The sequence below is a fragment of the Chiloscyllium punctatum genome, chromosome 6, assembly GCF_047496795.1.
Source record: "Chiloscyllium punctatum isolate Juve2018m chromosome 6, sChiPun1.3, whole genome shotgun sequence".
Lineage (NCBI taxonomy): Eukaryota > Metazoa > Chordata > Chondrichthyes > Orectolobiformes > Hemiscylliidae > Chiloscyllium > Chiloscyllium punctatum.
Window position 1 is genome coordinate 37,709,029 of NC_092744.1, and position 16,873 is coordinate 37,725,901.

A 16,873-nucleotide genomic window follows, 5' to 3' on the forward strand; every position below is an offset into this window, starting at 1 on the left:
GAATTTTGAACTAGTGACATATGGAGCAGTGCGTGTGTCTGAAGGGGTTTAATAATTAACTTGCAAGTATTTCTGTCATGATGATTTCTGTTAAAACATTTTAAGATAGATAGTCTCTAAGAACTGATGAGTTTATCTTTATATTGGGAGAGTTTACAAGTGAAACAAGTATACAGAGTAATACATAAGGCTTTCTGATAGAAGATTCTGGACTTGTTTTAAGCTTGGGGGAAATACTCATAGCTTGGATAAACTTCTCAGCTTTAGTTTCAGTTTGGGGGAGTTCTGCAATGCTCTTAGCTGGAAATGGATATATAAAGCAATTGTATCCGTCAAAGTGAGAAGATAATTTCAATGTTTTTTAAACAAAACCTCAGAGTAATGAGTTTAATAATAGGTCCAGACCAGAAGTGTTTGGGTAAAACCCTAAAGAGGTTATTAGAATCTGAGAAGAGTTAAGCTCAGGTGCATGAAGGTTCCAGGAAGAGGCCATCAGATTCTCCAGACTGGGAGTTGAAGTCACAGTTAAATTAACACTGTAGACATGATAGAGGAGATTCTTTCTGGTGTGAGTACTGAAAATGGGTGCTGTTGAGATCTGTAAAAAAGTGGTTTTGGGATTAACAGGAATACAGTTTTACTAAGTGTTTAGAAATCTTTAAACATGCACTTTACGTAAATAGCTTGGTTTGTTCTATTTTATTGCCATTTATTTTATTTAATAACGGTTTTACTATGAAGCCCAAATGTGCAATATGGGATGCTTATATTTCAGCAAGAGGCTGCTTTGTTTAAAAAACCCACAAAATGTGATTTAGCAAGCCAGATTTCAGTTTGGGATCTGACTACTTTTAAAATTCAATCATGATATTTGGGCATGACTGACTCGGCCATCATCTATTGCCCATCCCTAATTGTGCAAAAGGCAGTTATGAGTCAACCACATTGCTGTGGATCTAGAGTCACATCTAGCAGACCAGGTGTGAATGGGATATGTGGAACATTCCTTGTACCAGTCCTATTACAGCCCCCACCCAACTTTCTCCGGCATGTCAATGATACCATCACTGTTACTTCCCTCTCTCATCAAGAATTATAAAAGTTTATTGATTTCGCTTCCAATCTCTCCCCCGCTCTCACTTTCACCTGGTCCATCTCTCACTCCTCCTTTCCCTTCCTCAACATCTCTATTTATAAGTTGGCCACCAATATCCACCATAAACCCACTGAATTTCCACAGTTATCTTGACAATAGATCCTCACACCCTGCTTCCTGTAAAGACTCGATTCCATTGACCCAATTCTTCCCTCTCTGGTGCATCTGTTTTCATGATGCCAACATTGACAAGGGTGCCACCAATATGTCCATCTTCTTTCTTAATTGAGGATTCCCCAATACTGTTATTGACAGGGTCCTTAGTCGGGTCCGACCCATCTCCCACAATTCGGCCCTCCCCTCCTGTCTTCCCTCCCGCAAGAGCGAAAGAGTCCCCCCACCCTCTATCTCACCAGCATCTATATCCAGAGGATCATTAGCTGCCATTTCCACCATCTCCAGGGAAATGCTAACACAAGATACATATTCCCCTCCCTTCCCCTGTCAGCCTTCCGCAGGGATCGTTCCCTCCAGAACACCCTGGTCCACTCTTCCTTCATTCTCAATACCCCCAATAGCCTCATGACATCTTCCCCTGCAACTGCAGAAGGTGTAACACCTGCCCATTCCTCCCTCTTCAGTAGCCAAGGCCCCAACACACCTTCCAGGTGAACTAGCGTTTTAGCTCACACAATCTAGTCTACTGTACTCACTGCTCACAACGTGGTCTCCTCTACATTGGAGAAACAAAGTGTAGACTGGGTGACTGCTTCACAGAACACCTACATTGTTCCTGCAAAAACAGAACCCTGAAGGTTCAGTTGCATGCCACTTCAAGACACTATCCTGTTCCCTGGTCAACATCTCTGTATCAGGCTTTCTGCAGTGCTCCAGCAAAGCTCAATGCAACTTGGAAGAACAGCACTTCACTTTCCACCTGGTGACCCTGCAGCCTTCTGATCTCAATATTGAGTTCAACAACTTTAGGGCTTGAACTCTCCCATGTCCTCACCCCAATCCCACACATCAGGCCTTGTCATCACATGGTCTGCTATTACACACAACCCATTGTTAGCCAAAAACAGTTCCCATCAATAGCTATCCATCCTCCTAGCCAGATCGTTATCCACTCCTTTATCTCCCCAACTGTTCTTCTCTCTATTTGGTCTCTATCTCCAACTAGTATTTACTCCTTACCCATTCCCCCTTCCTATCTTCTGCACATAAACTGCCTAGCTACTCTCAATTCTGAGGAAGGGTCACTTGATCCAAAAGGTTCCCCTCTGACTTCTCTCCACAGATGCAGCAAGATCTGCTGAGTTTTATCAGCTATTTCTGTTTTTGCTTCAGATAAAAATGGCAATTTCTTTCTTTAAGGAACATTAGGGAACTAGATGTGTTTTTCTGACAATCAACAAAAATTTCATAGTCATCATTAGAACCTTATTTCCAGTTTTTTTTTAAATTGAATTCAAATTCCACCATCTGCCATGGCAGGATTTGAACCCATAACCCCAGATCATTACCTCAATCTGTGAATTAATAGTTCAGTCATCGGCTTAATACCACTTGTCCTGAAAATGTAAACACACCTCAAAATATGGTGTTCAACTTTTTTCTAAAACAGATACCTTTGCACAGCTTTCTAAGCTCATCTTTAGACGATGTTTTAACACCACAGGAGAATGCAATTTTCTACTTATTTCCATTTTATGTAATCACTATGTTAAACAGGTACGTGTGATAAAGCTCCATGGCACAGTACCTCACATACTATTATTTAGCCTCACAAATAAATGGACTCTGCCACAGAGATTTCTCATGCTTATTGACAAGATATCTATTAAATCTTAATCATCACTACTTTTCAATCTCTACAAGTGACTTTCTGTTTAATTTCTTATGCAACAAATGTCAATCTCCTACCTCTTGATGCCCATATCTCGAATGGCTGAAGAAGGCGGTCCAATAAAAATGATGCCCTCCTTTTTACATCGTTCTGCAAACTCTGTATTCTCTGAAAGGAATCCATAGCCTGGATGGATGGCCTGCAAGAGATAAATCACAAAGTAAAAACAACAAATCACAACAGTAAAGTTGCGTTAGGATTCAGCACTATACTTTTTTTAAAAAAAGAGGTGACTCTTTGAGATATAAAAATGGAACATTAAGAACTAGATGAAAAGGCATATTTTATACCTGGGGAGCCTATTAACTTAGTTGATCTTAGTTACTCTGTCAATCACAGGCAATGTCACCAATATCAAGAGATTGTTAGGAACAGAAACAACCCATTGAATCTCTTCAACTACTTTCCCTTCTTCTTCAATTAGATCACAACATAACCTCATATCCACTCATATCATTATCCATTATTAATTGTCAGCCAAATTTCAACTGACCTAATAATGACATCCTTTTAGGGAAATAAATTCTAAATTTCCATTAACCTCCATATAAAAACTGCTTCCTGGTTGATTTCACTCTAATTTTAGGATTACGCTTTCTTATTCTGCATTCCTCCAACCAGAGGAAACGATTTCTCTCCATCTACCCATCTGAATATTTTTAAGTTACCCCTCAACCTTCTGAACTAAAACAGACACAGTATTACACAGTGTCCTCATCCCGCTATAGCCCATCTCCCCAAAAGACTAAATTAAGCAGAAAAAAACCAATACAGAATAAGTGCCAAGAAACTACCCCCAAGTGAACAGAACTGTAAGTGTCTTAACTTTGACTTGTTTTGCAAACGAAATGAATCCAGTCAGTACAACACTAGCATGATATACAATTTTACAGAGTATGAATTTTAGTTTATCATTAACAAAAATGAAAAACAGTAATGTTTGTTTATAAAGTAGTTTAATGGTCCACTGTAAATCACATCTATTATATCACAAAGATCCAAGATTCATAGGATGACCAAGTTTAAGATCTATTCGTCAATTTAACAGAGACAGACAGCCTTATTAATTGTAATATTGCCCAAAGCTAAGCAACAGTACACTTCTCACTTCCCAGCTTTAATCACAACTCACAAAGTTATTCAATAAAGTTACCTGGGCAGCTGCTGTTTTAGCTACCTGGATTATCTTTTCCACATTTAGGTAGCTCTGCTGAGAGGCTGCTGGTCCTATGTGGTAAGCTTCGTCAGCCTGATGAATGAGAATGAATTAGTCTACAATGGAATATCTTCAATAAATTTGAATCTTTTATTTTGACTTTGCTAAACTTATTACACCAACAATCTCCATGTCATCACTCTTGGTGTAAAATATTCTGGCAAATGTAATTGCAACTGCTTTTAGAACTAAAGAACTTTAACAAATGATTCCCAAAATTATGCCTGATAAACAATATGATCAATCCCAAAATTTAGCATGTTATCAAAGATAACACATAGCCCTTAATAAAGGTAAAGCAAGAGCAGATTACCCAGGCAACAGACTTTTTACATCTAAGGTAAATATACATTTATTTAAAATGGAAAATAACAAATCTGAAATCCAGTCTGTGGTGCATAATAGTTAAAACCTGAACTGGAAATGCCTAAAACTATTAGCTATGCACAAAAGAAAGTGATTGTGGAGGTGCAAACAGCAATAGTAGATCAGTTGCTTGTTATACAATGCCATCTGATGGAGTATCCATTGACTTCATGGTACAATGAACAGCTATTCATTCCCAACTGTCATGGCCGTCCTGTGAAGTTAAATTTAAACCCCTGACTAACTTGTAGCACAGGCATTATTCATTCTGATGAGAAACCAATATTACAGCATTGGATTAATCCAGATGAAGAATACATAGATTGAAACAGCTTCACAGATGTGAGCACTGATATCATGTCATACCATTGTGACATGCATGGAATTTTTGTCTGCTTCACTGTACACAGCGACAGAACGAACACCCAACTTCTTTGCTGTCCTCATTACCCTGCAGGCAATCTCACCCCGATTCGCAATAAGAATTTTCTCAATTCTGCAAGTGCCTGGAAAAGAAATTAACAATTTATGCAAATAAACTGCTTATAATCATCAACAGACAGCAAACATTTTGAGTCATAGAGATGTAGAGCATGGAAACAGACCCTTCGGTCCAACCCGTCCATGCCGACCAGATATCCCAACCCAATCTAGCCCCACCTGCCAGCGCCCGGTCCATATCTCTCCAAACCCTTCCTATTCAATACCCATCAAAATGCCTCTTAAATGCTGCAATTGTACCAGCCTTCACCACTTTCTCTGGCAGCTCATTCCATACACGTACCACCCTCTGCGTGAAAAAGTTGCCCCTTAGGTCTCTTTTATATCTTTCCCCTCTCACCCTAAACCTATGCACTCTCGTTCTGGACTCCCCAACCCCAGGGAAAAGACTTTGTCTATTTATCCTATCCATGCCCCTCATAATTTTGTAAACCTCTATAAGGTCACCCCTCAGCCTCCGCCGCTCCAGGGAAAACAACCCCAGCCTGTTCAGCCTCTCCCGATAGCTCAAATCCTCCAACCCTGGCAACATCCTTGTAAATCTTTTCTGAACCCTTTCAAGTTTCACAATGTCTTTCTGATAGAAAGGAGACCAGAATTTCAAGCAATATCCCAACAGTGCCCTAACCAATGTCCTGTACAGCCACAACATGACCTCCCAACTCCTGTACTCAATACTCTGATCAATAAAAGAAAGCATACCAAATGCCTTCGTCACTATCCTATCTACCTGCGACTCCACTTTCAAGGAGCTATGAACCTGAACTCTAAGGTTTCATGGTTCAGCAACACTGCCTAGGACCTTACCATTAAATGTATAAGTCCTGCTAAGATTTGCTTTCCCAAAATGCAGCACCTCGCATTTATCTGAATTAAACTCCATCTGCCATTTCTCAGCCATTGGCCCATCTGGTCAAGATCCTGTTGTAATCTGAGGTATCCCTCTTCGCTGTCCACTACACCTCCAATTTTGGTGTCATCTGCAAACTTCCCCATGACAGTCTTCTAGATAACTAGTCTATTTATAGTTTCCTTCTTTGCGTCTTCCTCCTTTCTTATATAGGAGAAATACATTTGCTATTCTCCAGTCTGATGGAAACCTCAGAAACTAGCTAATATTTGGAAACTAACACCAACGAATCTGCGAACTCGAGAGTCACCTCTTTTAACAGTCCAGGATGAAGGCCCGCTGAGTATTCCCAATGTTTTCTGTTTTAACATTAATTAAAATGGTGAATATTCCCTCACTAAGAGTACCTTTGTTTTGGTAGAATGTAGAGGTTAAACCTTCATTACACCATTAGCTCTTAATTGACTCAAACTTTGGCTGCTATCCAGAAATGAAATGAATGATCTCATAGCTGTTATAACAGTGTTACATGATACCTACAAACAACTCTGAAACCACTAGATCTTTAAATAGTAGGTAGATGTTAAAGTCATCACACAGAGTCACAAGAAATTTAAGAGCCCAAAGTTAGACACTGATTTAACGCAACCCAGTCCCACAATATCAGAAGCTGTAGATTCGACAACCCAGTTGGATGGCTAAGTAATAGAAAATGGGTTAGTTAACAAAATAAGCACTACAGATTGTTTTTTTCAAAAGTGAAGTGTGTAATAGCTTCTATTTAGTAAAGAACAAAATCTCTGGAGTAGAGCATTTCTTTAAAATTAAACTTCAATCTGCTATACTGGATACCAACAGATTGATAGGTTACAGTCCGCAAGCAAAAACAAAAAGGAGGTGGACACCTGCCAAGTAAATCCAGGCTGTCAAGATTTTAGACAGATCCACAGCTATTACTTAAAACGTACATATTTTTGGCCCCAAGGACACTTCCTTCCCTGTAATGCAGAAGTACATAACTTCATTCAAAATTGCATGGAATACTGGATTTTAAACATTATGAAATATATCCATTAACTACAGTCAGAACTCTTCCTAACCAACTAATCACTTACTATGTTATAGTGTATTGACACTGCTCCAAATAACAACCTTTCTTTACAACAATTGGAGATCAGCATTCTAAACTCAATGTACATAACCAGGAGGATAAATGTAAATTACATAATGATTGCACCTTGGCAAAATGCATCTGTGAAGCCACCATAATTAAAGAAAAAATAATACCTGTTGAAGCGTTTCTTAAGAAGGCCGGTGCACAAAGCCATTGCCTATGTAGGAAACAGAATTAATTAACCAGAAACAATACAAATAATACCCATTTTCTTAGTAGGTAATGCAAATCAGAACATGCTAGAGGTATGGTGTCTCAGAACATGCAACCTCAGGTCGTCTGTGCCAGATTTTGGCCCTTGTGAATTTTCAGGAGGGGTGACTTGACAGTTCGGTAAGCCACTCAGAGCATGAGAAAAGACAAGTGCACAAAGCCAATAACTAGTTGGCATGCCACCGTAAGAATGCAACACCTAGCTGAGATATTGTTTCATCTAATAAAATAACTATGCACTGCAGCTTAAAAATTGCTCAGTTTCCAAACATTGACAGTTTTCTGATAGCTGGATATGAGACACTATACCTGTATTTACAAAAAACCATTGGAGTGTAGAAGTTCATACAACAACAGGCTTAAGAGCATGAAATGTTTAGAAACAATACAGTCTATGTTTAATCTAGTACAAATAAATCTGAAAAGCTAAATCTTCATAGCAGTCAGTTTATGCTTTATTTTCCAGGAAATACGAGTTTTCATGAACTTACCATTGCCTTTGTTATCTGTTATTTAAAGGTACTGGTGTTCCAGAAACCAGGAAAGTAAACCAGCAAATGAATGACTCCGTGAAAAGATCAATACGTTCAGAACGATTTAGTATCAAAAGGCAGAAAATGGATTATAAAACTAAATTGTGCTCAATCTACATCGATTAACCAGCTTAACCTTTAGAACTACATTCTACAAAACAAATTTTAATGCCATACAGTACAGATGTCATAGAATGAAAAAATAATTTGGCACAAAAAGGGGTCACTTGATTTGCCTGTGCCAGCTCTTGATTAGAGCTATCCAATGAACCCACATATCTGTTCCTTCCCCCAAAAGTCCAGTATCTTTTCCCTTTCAAGTATTTATCCAATTTTCTTTTGAATGGTAATATAGAAACAGCATTTATCATCATTCTTTCAGACATCAGATTCCTGATCACAACCACTTGCTGTGTAAAATTATGTCTCCTCATCCCAGCCCTCGTTTTTTTTGCAATCACATTAAAATTGGTGTCCTCTAATAACAGGTGTCGACTTGTTTCCCGTATAGCATTAATTCTCATGTAATGACTGTTCAATCAATTATTTCCTTTTTGGCAAAAATAAATAATCTCTAATAAACACGAACAACCGTAGATGACAATAAAGACTGAGGCCACTATGTTCATATGCTGACATCAACAAATTATATGGCTCCATATAAAACCTATCAATGATGTTTTTCAGAAAATACAAATTGTTTGAAACCCTTCAGATGAAGGTAGGCAAGGCAACAGTGGTTGTTCGGATGTTGTGCTCATTAGTTAAAAGGATTCAGATACAACGTATGATGGTTGGCCCCAAAAATAAGGTGCATCAACAAGTATGCAAAATTCAAAGGCAGTCCTCATCAGGCAGCTGTCTTTCTCATGTCAAGATGGACCAAACAGATTGAGAAAAGTTTCTTAACATCTTTGCTGGAGACTAGGATCCTAACATCAAATATTAATGAAATCAACATTCACCATGCCAACTGCTTGTTCATTCTCCAGCATTAGTGAATCATCCTCAATTGTCATGGGTTGTACAATTTATTTTGTCTAGATAACTAATGTATCGTTATCTAAAGTGGTGTTCTTTAAACATAATAAACTGTCTTAAAATTCTTCATGAATAGTCAACTGCCTATATTAAGTAACTGTGGCCCCGAAGATCCAAACTCCACCACTCTGGTTTTATTAGAATAAATAAATACAAAACAGTAGAAAGTCAATAACCATTCATTACTTTGAAGAGCTCCATCACATCTCCTTTTACCAAAAACAAAAGATCAGTCAGTGCTTTGTGATGTTTGCTGTTTGTCCAGTGCTATCTCAATGCAAATCTTTCTTTTCTTCAAATTACCTCTCCTCATTCTTTCTACTAAAATGGATCACTTCACCATTGTGTTAAATTTCACCTGCTGTGGTGATCATTCATCCTGCCAGTCTGTCTACAGTCTTCCCAAAGTCTATTATTATCATCTCTTAAATATATTTGAAAGTTTTGTATCATCTATAAACTTTGAAATTATTCTCTGTGTACCCAAATTCAGATCATTTCTTTCTGCTCCTTAACCAATTTTATATCCATGTTGTTATTGCCCCTGTGTGGACAGGAATGGGGACTGCAGGGAGGATGAGGTGATTGACACAGCACCCTGGTGCAGAGAGCCATTCAGGTGAAAAAGAGAGAAGAGAATATTGTAATTGAAGATAGTATAGTTAGGGGCATAGACAGTGTTCTCTGTGACCAGGATTGAGAGACTCGAAGGTTGTATTGGCTGCCTGGTGCTTAGGTTTGGGATATCTCATCTGGGCTGCAGAGGAACTTGAAGTGGGAGGGTAAAGATCCAGTGGTCACGGTCCACATAGGTACCAACGACATAGATAAAAACAGGGCAGAGATTCTGCTAAGGGAGCCTGAACAGCTGGGAGCTAAATTAGAAAGTAGAACTAATAAGGTAATAATCTCTGGATTACTACCTGACCCATGAGCTAATTGGCACAGGATTAACAAGATTAAGCAGGTAGATGCATAGCCCAAAGATTGGTGTGGGAAAAATGGGTTTGAATTCGTGGGACATTGGCACCAGTACTGGGGAAGAAGGGACCTGTTCCGATGGGACGGTCTTCATCTGATCAGTGCTGGGACCACAGTCCTAGCGAATTGCATAACGAGGGGTATAGGAGAAAGTCAGGACTGCAGATGCTGGAGATCAGAGTCGAGAGTGGGATGCTCGAAAAGCACAGCGGGTCAGGCAGCATCCCAGGAGCAGAAGAATCGATGCTCTGAGCAATGGCCCTTCATCAGGAATGAGGCTTGTAAGGTGAGAGGGGGAAAGCTAAATGAGAGGGGGGGGAAGGAAGATGGACAGGTAGGAAAGGTCATGAGGGCTTTAACTAGGGGTATTGATACAGGGCTTTAAACTAAATGGGAGGGGGAGGCATGGAGTTTTAGGGAAAATTAGAAAACCCAAACTAAAAGAGGAAGTTAGACTGCAGAACTCAGGAGAAGTTATTAAAATCTCCAGCACAAATATAACAGAGTATCTGGAAAGGGTTAGCAATCAAACTTCAAGCACACTGGACAAACAAATGACAATGAGAAGAGGGAGAGTTAACACTGGATTCAAGGTGTTATATCTGAATTCACACACTATAAGGAATAAGGTAAATGAGCTTGTAGCGCAGATAGAAATTTGCAGGTATGACGTGGTTGGTGTCACAGAGACATGGCTGCAAGGGGATCAGAATTGGGAAATGAATATTCAAGGATAGACATCCTATTGAAAGGATAGACAGGTTGTTAGAGGAGGTGGGGTTGTCCCATTAGTAAGAATTGAAACTAAATTAATAGTAAGAAACGAAGTAGGGTCAGATAGTGTAGAACCTGTTTGGGTAGAATTGATGAACCGGAAAAGGAAGAAAAACTATAGGTGGAGTCATGTATAGGTCTCCAAACAGTAGTCAGGAGTTGGGGCGGAAGATACACCAGGAGATGGAAAAGATGGAGGAAGGGCAAAGTTACAGAGATCAGGAGGGATTTCAATATGCAGAGGGACTGGAAAAATCAAGTTGGTAGTGGTTTGCAAGAAAAGGAATTTCTGGGATGTCTACGAGATGGCTTTTTGGAGCAACTTGTGATGGATCCCACGATGGAACAGGCAATACTGGATTTAGAACAGGCAATACTGAATCTCCTTGGCTCTGAAGCTCCTCAGCCTCGTCCTGAAGCAGACTCGCTACCACAGCCACATCTCCTTCCTCAGCGCCTACCTACAGAACCGACACACTGCCAAACCCTCACCAGCCGACGCCTGGAGGAAGAACGCTTCATCTTCCACCTTGGGACCCTCCAACCACATGAGATCAATGTGGATTTCACGACTTTTCTCATTTCCCCTTCCTCCACCTTATCAACCTTCCAACTCAGCACCGCCCTCTTGACCTATCCACCTTCATTCCCACCTATCCACTCCATCCTCCTCTCTGACCTCGTACCTTCACCCCCAACTTCATCTACCTATTGCTTTCTCAGCTACCTTCCCGCAGCCCCACCCCTCTCCCATTTATCTCTTAGCCCCCTTGGGCCACCCCCGCATTCCTGATGAAGAACTTATGCTTGGAATGTTGATTCTCCTGCTCCTTGGATGCTGCCTGACCTGCTGTGCTTTTCCAGCACCACGCTCTGACTCAATACTGGATTTAGTGTTGTATAATGAGGCAGACTTGATAAGGGAGTTTAAGGTGAAGGAACTCTTACGAAGCAGTGATCATAATGTGATCAAATTTACTCTGCAATATGAGAGTGAGAAGATGGAATCAGAGATAACAGTATTTCAGCTGAATAAAGGCAACTACAGAGGAATGAGGGAGGAGCTGGGGAGAACTGACTGGGACAGGAGCCCATCAGGAAAGATAGTGGAACAGCAATGCCAGAAGTTTCTTGAAATAATTCAGGAGACACAGCAGAGATTCATCCTGAGGAAAAAGAAGCATGATACAGGAAGGATGAGGTAACCATGGGTGACTAGCAAAGTCAGGGATAGCATAAAAGCAAAAGAGAAAGCACATAAAGTAGAGAAGAACTGTGTGAAACCAGAGGATTGGGAAGCTTACAAAGACCAACAGAGGACAAAGAAGAAATGAGGAGGTAGAAGTTTAAATATGAGAGTAAGCTAGCCAGTAATAAAAAGGAAGACTGCAAAGGTTTCTTTAGATATATCAAGGGCAAAAGAGAAGCAAAAGTGGACATTGGGCCACTGGAAAATGACACCAGAGAGATAGTAGTGGGTACAAAAAAACGGCTAAGGAACTGGATAATTACTTACGTCTGTCATCACAGTGGAAGACACGAGTAATTCCTCAAAAATTCAACAGAGTGAGGGGGTAGAGCTGAATATGGTGGCCATCATCATGGAGAAGATGCTAGAAAAACTGAATGGCCTGAAGGTGAATAAATCACCTGGAGCAGATGGACTACACTCCAGAGTTCTAAGGGGTATAACGGAGGTATTAGTGATAATATTTCAGGAATCTCTAGAATCAGGGAGGACCCAGAGGACTGGAAAATCGCTAACATAATACCCTTGTTTAATAAGGGAGTAAGGCAGAAGACAGAAATGTATCGACCAGTTAGCCTAACCTCAGTCATGGGTAAGATCCTGGAATCCATAGTGAAGGATCAGATTTCTGAATACCTGGAAGTGTATGGTAAAATAGCAGAGTTTTAAAGGTCTTAATTACTAAGGCTTTTATCAAGGGTAGGTCATGCCTGACAAACCTCCTAGAATTCCTTAAGGAAATAACAAGCAGATTAGACCAGGGAGAACCAATGGATGTTAGCTACCTGGAATTCAGGAAGGCCTTTGGCAAAGTGCCACACAGGCATCTACTAATAAGATAAGGGCTCATGGTGTTAGAGGCAGAATGCTCACATGGATGGAGACGTGGCTGTCTGGCAGAAAGCATCAAGTGGGGATAAAAGGGTCCTTCTCAGGGTGGCAGTCGGTGACAAGTGGTGTTCTGCAAGGGTCAGTGTTGGGACGACAACTTTTCACTTTTTACATTAATGATCCCGATGAAGGAACTGAGGGCATCCTGGCTAAGTTTGCAGGTGATACAAAAATAGGTACAGGGACAGATAGCGTTGACAAGGCAGGAAGGCTGCAGAAGGATTTGGACAGGTTCGGAGAGTGGGCAAAGAAGTGATAGATGGAGTACAAGGTGGGAAAGTGTGAGGTCATGCACCTTGGTAGGAAGAAGAATAGAGGCATGGACTATTTTCTAAATGGTGAGAAAATTCAGAAGTCTGAAATGCAAAACGACATGGTCATTCTAGTTCAGGATTCTCTCATGGTAAACATGCAGGTTGAGTCAATAGTTAGGAAGGCAAATGCAATGATGACATTTATCTTGAGAGTGCTTGAATAAAAAAGCAGGGATGTGGCTCTGGTCAGGCCACATTTGGAGTATTGCGCACAGTTTTGGGCTCCATATCTCAGGAAGAATGTAATGGCCCTGGAGAGTGTTCAGAGGAGATTCATGAGAATAATCCCAGGAATGAACAGCTTAGCATATGAGGAACATTTGAGGACTCTGGATCTATACTCAATGGAGTTTAGAAGGATAATGGGGGGGATCTAATTGAAACTTACAGAATCTGAATGGCCTGGACAGAGTGGATGTTGAGAAGATGTTTCTAATGATAGGAGAGACGAGAACCCGAGGGCACAGCCCTCGAGTAAAGGGAAGACCATTTAGAACAGAGACAAGGAGAAATTTATCAGCCAGAAAGTCGTGAACGTATGGAATTCACTGCCACAGAAGACTGTGGGGGCCAAGTCATTGAATATATTTAAGATGTAAATAGATAGGTACTTGATTGTAAAGGGGATCAAGGGTTACAGTGAGAAAGCAGGAGAATGGGGTTGAGAAACTCATCAGCCATGATTGAATGGTGGAGCAGACTTGATGGTCTGAATGGCATAATTTCTGCTCCTATGCCTTTTAGTCTTAAAGGTCTTAATCGCTCAAGCTTTTATTTTGCTAATACTCCAGACACTGGGCAACACCCACAAAGCCAGGAAGCATTAAAAAACTAAGACAATAGTGCCCACAATATTTTTCTCACTAAGCAAGGATGAATCCCAGTGGAAATGAGGGATTATGAACACTTTTTACAATCATTTATTAACCTGTTTTATGCTATCCAAATTCACTATTCGCTTTTCCTTTCCTGCTACATTGACAGCATCCTTTTCCATAATGTGGACAGGTGCACAGTACTCATCAGTACCTCAACCATATCTCTATGAGAACTCCTTTTTGGTCAGAATTCCACTATCAAAAGGACATGGTTAAGAACTATAAAGAACAGATCATTCTTTAACATCACTATTCTTCATTCACAAAAGTATCATTAAAAGTTAGTAATGAATAAAACAAACTACAATTTAAGAACACAAACACAGTCTATATTTAAGTGCTGTATACGATTTTAGAAGAACAAGATATTACTCTCTTCACTTATAGTGGAGTTTTGTTACAGTAGAGTGTATTCATGGTAACTTCAATCTGAGTACATTTTTGCATGTTTTCACGTTCAACAATATTAATTTATTAGACTAATTTATTTAATTTAAAATCTATTTCTTGTGCACTAAATCTAGATTCACCATTCAATACCAACTCATGATTTATATTTAACACACTATTTCGATTTTAAAGCAACACATTAAACCCTTTTCTGGTAGGTGCTAAAAGAAATTTTATTTGATGTGAGTTAGAAAGTCATTGGCTGAAAACTAACCATGAGCCAGCAGCTGTGTCAAGTGACAAGATTTACACTACTGGCTCCATAAGATATATTGAATGCAGTTTATACACATAATTGCTGAAGTTTGTCTGCAAGAGGAATTCCAAAAACAAACCCTACTAAGCAATGCAGCCTTAGCTCAATGGTGGCATCTTATCCTCAATTTTCCTTTTCTCTGTAAGAGTCACACAGCAGGGAAACAGACCTTCCAGTCCACCCGATCCATGCTGACTGTAGTCCCAAACTGAATTCGTCCCACCTGCCTGCACTTGGCCCATATCCCTCCAAACATTTCTTATTCGTTTATTTATCTAAATTACTTTTAAAGGTTGTAACTTTTTAAAGGTTGCATCACCACTTCCTCTGCGAGTTTTTTCCACACAAGAACTACTGTTTATGAAAAAAATTTCCACTCACGTTTTTCAAATCTTTTGCCTCTCACCTTAAAAAATCAGCCCCCACCCCCCCAATCCCTGGTCTTGAAATCCCCCACTAAGAGACATCTGCCATTGACTTTATCAACATCCTTCATGATTTTATAAACCTCTACAATGTCACCGCTCAACCTCCTGTGATCCAGTGAAAAAGAAAGTCCCAGCCTATTCAGCCTCTTCCCATAATTCAAAACCTCCGTTCAGGTCCTATAAATTTATTTATCTTTATATTTTCTAAGAACTCCAGCACTTCCTCTTCTGTGATGTGAATTGTTTCCAAAACAGCAATATTTATTTCCCTGACTTTTCCAGCCTCCACTTCTTTGTCCACAATAAAATCTGACACAAAATACTCATTTAATATCTCTCCCGTTTCCTGAGATTCAAACCAAATATGACTTACATGATCTTTAAAGGACCCTACTCTCTCTCTAGTTGTTCTCTTGCTCTTCATGTACTTGTAGAATTTCTTTGGATTATCTTTAACCTTATTTGCCAAGGCTATCTCATAACTTCTCTACAGCTTCCTGATCTCCGTTTAAGAATGATGCTACACTCTTTATACTGTTCAAGAGATTTATTTGAACCCAGTTGTCTACATCTATGATTCTTTTTTGTTCTTGACTAGAACTTGAATATCTTTGTTTGTCCATTGTTCTCTAATTTTTATTTTTATTTACCCATTGAGGCTCTTGATGTTTATATATTACTTGCGATTTATTTTCATAATCAATTTTCTTCTTCTGTATTAGTTTTTGAGTAATCTGCTGGTTCCTAAAACATGCCCAATTCTCTGGTCTACCAATAATTTTCACTACTTTATCTGCCTTTGTCTTTTTATTTACCTGACTGCCTTTGTTGTCTATGGGTAGTTCATTCCTCTCATTGAGTCCTCCTTTCTGATGAGAATAGAGTTTTGTTTTGAGTTATGAAGTACCTGCTCTGTTCCTTGAAAGTGGAGTTGCAGGTAGACAGGATGATGAAGATGGCATTTGGCATACTTGCCTTCACTGGTCAGAACACTGAGTATAGGAGTTGGCATGTCACGTTGCAGCTGTACAGGACATCGGTGAGGCCATGTTTAGAATACTGTGTTTAATTCTGGTCACCCTTCTAAAGGGAGGATGTTGTGAACAAAAGATTTACAAGGATCTGCCAGGACTGGAGGATTTGAGTTACAGGCAGAGCATGTATACCATGGGGATTTTTTGCCCATGAAGCGTTGGATGCCAAGGGATGACCTTAAAAATGTTTATAAAATCATGAGAGGCATGGAAAGGGTGAATAGCCATGGTCTTTTTCCTAGGGTGGGGGAGTCCAGAACTAGAGGGCACAGGTTTAAGATGAAAGGGGAAAGATTTAAAAAGGACCAGAGGGGAAACTTTTTCACGCAGAGGGTGGTACGTGAATGGAATGAGCTGCCAGAAGGAGTGGTGAAGGCTGGTACAATTACAACACTTAAAAGCCATGATGTGGAGGTGGCAGTGTTGGACTGGGATGGACAAAGTTAAAAATCACACAACACCAGGTTATAGTCCAACAGGTTTATTTGGAAGTATAGTTTTTGGAGTGCTGCTCTTTTATCAGGTAGCGGTACAGCAGGATCATAAGACACAGAATTTATAGCAAAAGATCACAGACTCCTGCAAGTAACTGATACGATATATTGAACAACAAGAAACCTGCAACCCATTCTAAAAGACAAAGGACTTAACAGCAATCTAGGTTTGTTCAACATATTGTATCACCTGTGTGACACTGTAATCTTTTGCTCTAAATTCTG

The 16,873-nt window shown here is 39.9% G+C and overlaps 1 protein-coding gene across 1 annotated transcript in view; it reads right to left on the reverse strand.

Annotated features, from left to right (window-relative positions):
• The window catches only part of mccc1 (methylcrotonyl-CoA carboxylase subunit), an 80,799-nt gene that overhangs the window by 59,567 nt on the left and 4,359 nt on the right, over positions 1-16,873 (reverse strand). Inside the window, exons 2-5 of the mRNA XM_072572448.1 lie at positions 7,226-7,269; positions 4,954-5,093; positions 4,159-4,254; positions 3,023-3,144 (exon numbers count right to left, since the gene is read on the reverse strand). Coding sequence (XP_072428549.1) covers positions 3,023-3,144; positions 4,159-4,254; positions 4,954-5,093; positions 7,226-7,269 — 402 coding nt within the window. The remainder of the gene's footprint in view (positions 1-3,022; positions 3,145-4,158; positions 4,255-4,953; positions 5,094-7,225; positions 7,270-16,873) is intronic.